The 8940-nt window shown below is 40.3% G+C and overlaps 1 protein-coding gene across 3 annotated transcripts in view; it reads right to left on the bottom strand.

Annotated features, from left to right (window-relative positions):
• Positions 1-1557: 1557 nt before the first annotated feature.
• The window catches only part of entpd6 (ectonucleoside triphosphate diphosphohydrolase 6), a gene marked incomplete in the record, with an annotated part of 28908 nt that continues 21525 nt past the window's right edge, over positions 1558-8940 (bottom strand). For all 3 annotated transcript variants that reach the window (XM_014023616.1, XM_014023617.1, XM_014023618.1), the window contains 2 exon segments: positions 1558-2794; positions 2874-2986. In XM_014023616.1, coding sequence (XP_013879070.1) covers positions 2711-2794; positions 2874-2986 — 197 coding nt within the window.

The following is an 8940-nucleotide window of genomic DNA, read 5'->3' on the forward strand; positions in this document are numbered from 1 at the left end:
ATTTTTACAGTCTTTATTTTACAGTTAAAATATATGTTTATTAAATAAAGTCTAATGTTACAACTAATCAGGGATCCCATTAAGTTGCTTTAATTTTATCATCACACATGTCCTGACAGGAGACAGTTTTATAAATTCACATTTATTAAGGACGCCAGTTCATCAACTTTATAGCTTCGTTATTATTCACCTGTTATTCTTCTTTCTGTCCCAGTTTTCATTCCATGTCTCCTACAGTTTGAAAAATGTCCCAGACAAAACACATCAAAACCTGCGTTCTCGTCAGGAATAGTTCGATCCAAATTTTGGCAGCAGAACCTCGAACGATGAGGATGATTAACAAAAACAACACTAAAAACAGTAAAATGTCTGAATACACTTACTTTATTTAGTTGTAACAAATATTAAAATCCTGTCGTTTGGAGCTCCCTCTCCCTGGGCTGCCACCTTATCATGGTGGAGAGGTTTGAGTGTCCCAGTGATCCTAGGAGCTCTGGTGTCAGGGGCTTCATACCCCCAGTAGGGTCACCCAAGGCAAACAGGTCTCAGGTGAGGGATCAGACTAAGTGCAGCCCAAAGACACCTATGATGAACACAATCAATTGACTAAGTGTTCCCTCGCCCGGACACGGGTCACCGGGGCCCCACTCTGGAGCCAGGCCTGGAGGTGGGGCACGTTGGCGAGCGCCTGGTGGCTAGGCTTTTACCCATGGAGCCCAGCAGGGACAACCGAAGAGGAGACATGGGTTCCCCTTCCCATGGGCTCACCACCTGTGGGAGGGGCCGTAGGGGTCGGGTGCAATGTATGTTGGGCAGTGGTCGAAGGTGAGGACCTTGGCGGTCCGATCCTCGGCTACAGAAGCTGGTTCTAGGGACGTGGAATGTCACCTCTCTGGTGGGGAAGGAGCCTGAGCTGGTGTGTGAGGTTGAGAGGTTCAGACTAGATATAGTTGGACTCACCTCGACACACCGCTCTGGAACCAGTCTCCTCCAGAGGGGTTGGACACTCTTCCAAGGACAGGGAAGATAGTCAGAGTTGATGGGAAGATGGATGGAGACAAATACAGGACAATCTGTTGGAGTCTGCAAAAGACTTGAGACTGAGGTGGAGGTTCACCTTCCAGCAGGACAACGACCCTAAACATAAACCAGGGCTACAATGGTTTAAATCCTCACATATTCATGTGTTGGAAGGGTCCAGACCTAAACCCAGATCTGAAAACTGCTGTTCACTAACACTCTCTAATCTGACTGAGCTTGAGCTGTTGAGCAAAGAACGGACCAAACTTTCAGTCATTAGATGTTACAAAGCTGGTGATGTACCCTAAAAGACTTTAGCTTTAATTGCAGTAAAACGTGGTCCCACAAAGTATTGACTCTGGGGGGTTGAATACTTTTGCACGCTGCACTTTTAAAATTTTTACTTGTAAAAATGTTTTGAATCATGCATAATTTTCTTTCCACTTCACTTTGTGTACCACTTTGTGTTGGTCTTTCACATTAAACTCCAATGAAATACATTTGTTTGTGGTTGTAACCTGAAAAAATATGGAAAAGTTCAAGGGGTGTGAATACTTTTAATTGTACCAATGATTAAACTGATGTTTTCAGATCTTTAACAGTTTCTACACAGTCCGTTTAAGTGAAGCCTTTTTACAGATTTGATCCTTCAGTCTGTCACTAGCCTTTCAGCTGTTTTAAAAACTGTTGGAAAACAACAAACATCAAACTCTTCTTATTTCCACAACCTGTCCTGTTTTTACCATCCAGTGGATATTTTAGTTTAGTTTGTCTCTGCTGGTGGTTTTCCCTCAGTTACCACAGAGGTCAGAGGTCACACACTCAAACTCTCACTGACTTGTACTTTATCTGAGCTCAGAATTGTATCTTCCAGGCAGGAAGTGATGGTTTGTATTGAACTATCTTCATAAACCCTGTAAAAACCTCAGACTGAACATGTGTGACCATCAGAACTGGTGCTGCTCACGGGTCTGTATGTTTTTAGATCTGACTTTAGTTTTTACACACACACTGTTTGTCTGAGGCTCACTTTTTACTGTGTGTTTCTGCCTAAAGTGCTGCTCTATCAAATGTGTGTGGTCACCACGAGGACCCTGTCTTCTACAGGACCCAGCATGCTTGTCTTCCTTCTGTTTCCATCATGGCCGCCCTCTTAGATTTAATCAGACCTTTGATGTTCAGCAGGATTAAGTCACAGTGTTGGCAGGATTCAGGATTTAAAGTCAGAAAAACACAAAATGCAAACAAAAAAAAGTTTGAACCTGAAATTTCAAAATAAGGCACGTAGATACTCTCCAAAATAAGAGCTTGGATCTGTCATGAATTAGATAAAAACAAAAGGAAGTCCTGAGATCCGGTTGGGCTTTGGAAAAGAAAGTTTATAACGTTGAAGCTGCTTTGCAGATCATTTCTAGTTCTCATTTTAATTACTGTTCAGATTTCTGAAGTTTCTTCTTTGTTGATGTGAGTTTCTGCTCCACTTTCTGCTTCCCACAATAAAAGTTTCGATTGTTTCACTGCTCACAGGACGACAAACAGAATAGTTGTCAACTTTGGAACAAAAATATAGAAACAGAACAGTGGTCGGAGTGTTTTCAGGTTTTCCTGTCTGATTCTTCTGGGTCGGCTCTTCTTCAGGACCAGGATCTTTTGCAGAGTCTTTCAAAATAAATGTAGCATGTGCTTTGACTCAGTGTTTCTTCAGGGACTCAATGTAAAGGAAGGTGGCCCCCAGAGCCCAGCTGGTCTCCACTTGGTTGATGGTCCTCACCAGCTGTTAAGGAGTTAGAACGGATCAATCAGTAACTGATCAGATCACTGATCCACAACCAAAGCCATGGATCCAAACTCACCCTGAGCTGTGTGTGTGGGGGGAAGCCGAGCTCCTGCAGCAGGACTGAGATGTAGACCAGGTCCAGACAGAGGAAGGGACTCTGTGGAGGACTGCTGGACAGACTGCTGCACACTGCAGAAAACAACAGGTTCAATATACCCAAATTATAAATTATACCAGTACTATAATATATACATATATAAATATAAATATATACTTTATGTACAGAAATGCATGGACGTGCACATTTGTTCTTCTATCCTCATGGGAACTTTGAATTTATTTCTATTCATTTACAGCTTATTTCTAAGCCTAACTGACCCCCTGAGTTAGTGAGTAAGTAAGTAAGTAAAGTTTTATTTATAAAGCGTCTTTCATAGAAATATATTCACAAGGTGCTGTACAATCATTAACAGTATAAAAATGGTGAAGAGAATAAAATGAAACAGAAAAACATAATTACACATAAGCAACGTAATGAAACATCAAATCAAGAATTAATTTCTAAAACTGTAAATCAAACACAAGCAGGTCAAAATATACAATAATACACAAAACATAATGAATGTGGGAGAGAAAATATGGTGCAAGTTCAATAATAAAGAAAACAAAGATTAGCGAGCATTCACTATGGAGGTAGGCTGGCAGTAATGGTGAAATCGTTAAACGCTTGAGAGAAAAAGTGAGTTTTTAGGAGTGTCTTAGAGACAATGTTATCAATGGAGCTCAGATTAAAGGGAGTTCATTCCAGAGCCTGGGGGCCACAGAGGAGAAGGACCGGTCACCAGGGGTCTTAAAGTGAGTGAGGGGAACCATAAGGAGATGTTGATCCTGTGAGTGGAGGTCTCCTCTGGGGTTGTAAGGTGAAATGAGACTTTTAATGTATTCAGGTGCTTGGCCATGAAGAGCTCTGAAGGTGAGGACCAGGACTTTGAACCAGAAACCAGTGAAGTTCTGCTAGGATCGGGGAGATGTGGGTGAATCTGGAGGTTCAGGTTAGGAGTCTTACTGCTGAGTTTTGGACAAACTGAAGACGATTTAACTGTTTCTGGTTAAGACAGGTGAACAAGCTGTTACAATAGTCTGAGCAGGTAGAAATGAAGGCATGAATTATCATTTCTAAGTCTGAAGAGGACAGCAGGGGCCGGAGTTTAGAGCGAGTACGGAGCTGAAAGTTAGGTTTATAGTTGAAGCGTCGCACCAGGCACTCCAATAGTGACGCAATCAGGCCGTCCCCGCACATTGGCCCCGAGTGGTGTTCCAGCTCGTGGTCCTGCACCTTCAAATTTTTGTAACTCCTCAAAGGTAGACGGACAGTGTGTTTTTGGAACCAGGGGTGTGGTACGCATCTGCCTTCTAGAGATGTGACGTTCGCGAACGATCCGAATCTTTTGAACGGCTCTTTACAACGAACGCTAGCAGCCGGATCTCGGGCAGTAATGAGCCATTTGTAGTTTTATTTCTTTTATTCCTCATATAATCTTTATTTTTTTCATACTTAAATCACTGCCGCTTTGCTTTTGCTTTTCCTACGTGATGATGTAATACGTTCAAAATGGAACGGCTCTTTTGAACGGCTCTATGAAACAAATGGTCCAAGATCCGAATCCCTTCAAAGAGCCATTTATCCCGTCTCTACTGCCTTCCCAGGCTTCTGCCCATGGGAACAGCACTATGAGAAAGGTGCCCAGTCTTCTCTGAGGATCAGCCTCAACCACACACTGACATACCCACCATCAGAAACATGGATCAAACCTCTGAACTTTTCCTTTAAATTTACATCCTTTAGTGGCCTTAAAGGTTAACATACAATAGCACTTTAGTTCGATTCATCACCAAATCACCTCCCAATTGGACACAGACCTTGACCTTGGTAATCAATCACCCTGGGGGGCCCCCACCCAGTGGGAGTGTTTGGTGATAAACGGCTGAAACGCTTGTTGACCAAGTCCTGAAATTTGTTTTAGCATTAGATACGAATTAAACTGAGGCAGTCCTGCTGCTCCTGTACTAACTGTTCACTGTTTATTTATTTATACAGAGACAATGTACAACAATTCATTAACCTTTCACAAGGAGAGATACATGGTACCAGGTTATAGCAAAGAATGCTAATTTCCACCTGCAGTCCCTGGACAGGTTGATGTGATCAAATGTGATTTAACACGCAATAAAAAAGCCAGTTTAGTAAATGATTACATACATATTTTTTAAAAAATCAATTACTCCGATCTCACTAAAACCAAACTACAAAGTAACAGACAACTTCATAAAACCTTATCCATCAATCATGAGCACAAATCTGCTTATTTAACAGCCCTATTTTTGCCAAATGTGCCAACATTTTATAAGTGGAACATGTTAAATTGTTCTTTGGTAAGCTATTCCAATGATTTGTGGTAACAAAGAGAAAGACGTTTTGTTGAAAGCAGTTCTACATTTTGGGATGCTGCACTCACCTCTGACCATGCAAATAAACTAGATGACCAGAGAACAACTTTAAAATAATCCAAACAAACCTCCAAAATTAGAAGTGCGCATCACCAGCTACATAACTACAGAAGTTGCATGAAGTAGACAAAAACAGCACAATTCAAATTGAACTGCCTTTGTTCTAATTCAACCTTCAATAGACACTATAACTAAAGAATCTTAGTATAAACTAAACACATACAACAAATCTTCCCTCAGTCTTAACCCATTGCCTAAAATTAGGCTTACATAGGACTTTACATACTGGTTTATAAAATAATCCTCCATAAACAACCCCAAAACTATTACCCAAAAGCAGAGGCCCTAAATACCCAGCTTCTTTAAAGTTCAGACCTCTAAACATCCACAAATACAGTAACTAGTATTTTATAGTATACAGTAAAAATAACTATTACAAAAATGAGGCCCAGACCAGACCAGTCCAACTCACCAAACCCCAGCAAACCACCAAATTCTAACCCTCAGAAAGGAATTTATGAATGATTAACTGAATGTTAGACACAGTTTAGTACTTTTACACCTTCAGGTCATTGCAATCACAAGTTTGAAACAGAGAATATGTTGGTGTGTTTGTTGTCTGTAGCCTAAACAAAAATGAGTTACGTAAAGATCAACACAGAAAGTTGCAACAACAACTGAGAAGTTTGTTATTTGATGTGGTTAATGTGCTGTCCCTGCTGCTGATCCAAGTGTGTCTCTGGAAAAAAAACAAACTATTATGGGTTTGGATCGGGTCCCCACCTGCAGGCTGGATGGAAGTAAGTCACCGGCCTGCAGGCTGCCAGTTGGATAGCCCTGATCTAAACAAAACACGATTGTTTTGAACTGACCTTTGTGAAGAACTCCTGTTTGTTTCTCTGATTAAAGCTCTTAACTTGTGTTTCTGTAGCTGAGAACATTTTGAACTTTCTAAACAGATCATTTTGTGACGTCCAAGTTTCCTAACATGTCCTCCATGTTCCTGAGCTCACAGTAATGGAGGTGAAGAGCCTCAGTCTGCAGCCAGGTGGCGCTGTCTCACCTCTTTTAGCAGCATCCATGTAGTCGGACACTCTGATGGTTCCTCCCTGCTTCTCATCTGCAGACAGAGGAGATGAAAGACATCATGTTTTAGTCCAACACAGGTGGTCTGACTGATCCTTACAGAGAGCCCACAGACTGGACCCTCAGCCAACAGTCAGGTCCTCACACAGCAGCTTCTCTGCAGTCCTGCTGCAGGAGCTGTGGGATCAGGCTACATCATGGACACACAGGAACACTGTGCTGTGGATGGACTATTTAACACAAGCTAATATTTCTGTTTACACAAGCAGCTCCAGATCCTTTACTGTCTACTATACCCAGTATTTTACTGAGTAGATGTTATATTTTGGACATTATGTTCTTGTCTTAGAGCTCCTGCAGTTTAAAGCAAGTTAAGTTTAAGACTTTTTAAGACTTTTTAATGCCAAGGGAAATTAAATTTAAGATCAATTTCATAATGACAAAAAATAAAAAAAACTGTCAGAAACTGATAAATCAAAGTATTTTTGGTTCAAGTATTCAAATATTGCTGACCAAAGTTCGGCCCGTCAGTTGTTTCATTCATCTCTTAAACCCAAACCCTCCAGTTTTCTACTTTAATTACTCTAAGTTATTTTAGTTAAACACAGACATGTTTGGTGTCTACACAAACATCAGAATCTTGGCTACAAGCTGGTAAAAAACATTTCTATAAACACTCAAGACAGTTAAAACTAAATGCAGTTGAAGACAAAATGATGAAAGTGAAAAAAAAATTATTTAAAAATTTGACAAGTCAGAGATGTTAAAATATTATTTGTGTCTAATAATAGGAGGCAGAATGTGTTCTTTTTGTTTTTGATATTGTTTAATTATCACTACTTTTATAAGGTTCTGCATGTTGTAATCATGATTAAAAGCAGCAAAATAAACTAATTCAAAGGTAGCAGATCTTTGTAATACTTGGTTTATTTACATAATAACGTTAACTGCTGGATGTTTGGCCCCTCAGCTGTTGGTCTGCAGTAACTGTGGCCCCTGGAGCAGTTCAGTTGAATAGTCCTGGTATGGACCAATTGTTTTTTATCAATATTTAACTATAGCAGAAACATTCTTAGCAGCCAGTTTTAAACTTAATTTAATTTCTGGGAATCCTCTAACGACCCAAAATTTGTAGTTTTAGGACCCATAGAGGGGTCTTAACCCTAACTTGCTGTAGCTGAAACCTTTAAGTGACATCAAGTTTTTGTTAGAAAAATGAATGCATTTTTGTAAAGACAACATGAACATATTATAAAACAAATTTCACGTTGCTCAGATGGACAGTTGAGATATTTGCATGTGAAACTAGAAGCACTTGGAGAGTTCAAACCTCCACCAAGTCCAGTTTCCTCCATCCTGTAAGAGTTAATGTGTAAAAGCAGAGATGAAACATTTGCTGAATAAGTTCTGACGTAGTGAACATTTAAGCAGCAGTATGATGGGATTTCTTCTCTGCGGAGTCCAATGTGAAAATAAAGTCAGACTGGTCACCTGATGTTATTCCTGGTCAAACTGGTGTGGGATTAAGCTCCTAAGTTTCCATCAGTCACATTTCACCATGTAAAACGTCTGTTTTATCTCCTTGTATGAGTTTGTAATGGTTTGACTCTCTTTATAAAGTGCTTCCTGCCCCCCCGTCTCCAAACTTTGAGGCCCGGCAGCTCTCTGTTTACAAGCCTAGTAGAGACAAACTGTTTTCATTGGTTGTTTCAGAAATGTGGTGTGTTTGAGGAAATGGGAAAAATAGGTTTCATGGTGCAGTCACGCACTTCCTGGTCACAAAACGTTCTGTAAATGTGCATATTATGGTAAAAAATATTCATCGTTAAATGTGGTTTTAACATTACTTTTATAAAGTTTGAAGTCCGTGCTGTCCAATCCAGCTCACTGTTTTTTACAGAAGCCCTGTGAAAGCATCACAGCTTTGCCGATCTCAGAGTGTTAAAAGAAAATAAATTCCTGTATCCACATCATGATCCAGAACATCACCAAAATTTAAAGGTGTGTTCCTTGGACCAGTACACACATGTGGTAAAAATGTCCTGACAATCCGTCCACAAGTGTTTGAGTAATGTTGTCCACAGACAGACAGACAGACATACGTTACCGAAAACATTACCTCACCCTTGGTGGAGGTAATAACAGGAAGTGATGTCAAAGGGGATTGTCTGCATGTGAATATTTTAAAAAATAATTTTTACCAATTATTTTAATTTTGAGATGAATTACAGTCATCCTATTTACAATGTGTTAACATTTTTAAGATTTCTGAAAGATTGATTTAAGACATTTTAAGGCTAATTAAGGCCTTATTTTTGGATTGATGAATTCAATGACTTTTAAGACTTATGGCTCGTTCACACCGAGAGCGTTTTGAGCGGCAGGAGCTGCCAGTTTACATGCAAAGTCTATGGCGAACGCGCCTCAAGGGGTTGTGCGTCGCGTCACGCGCGTTATGAGCGGCGCGCAAGGAAGGCGGAAGGCAGTTTCATCTTTTTTTACTTAGTTTGTGTTAGATACATATTAATGGAGGGTAATATACTGTATGG

The sequence above is a fragment of the Austrofundulus limnaeus genome, unplaced genomic scaffold (genome assembly GCF_001266775.1).
Source record: "Austrofundulus limnaeus strain Quisiro unplaced genomic scaffold, Austrofundulus_limnaeus-1.0 Scaffold380, whole genome shotgun sequence".
NCBI lineage: Eukaryota > Metazoa > Chordata > Actinopteri > Cyprinodontiformes > Rivulidae > Austrofundulus > Austrofundulus limnaeus.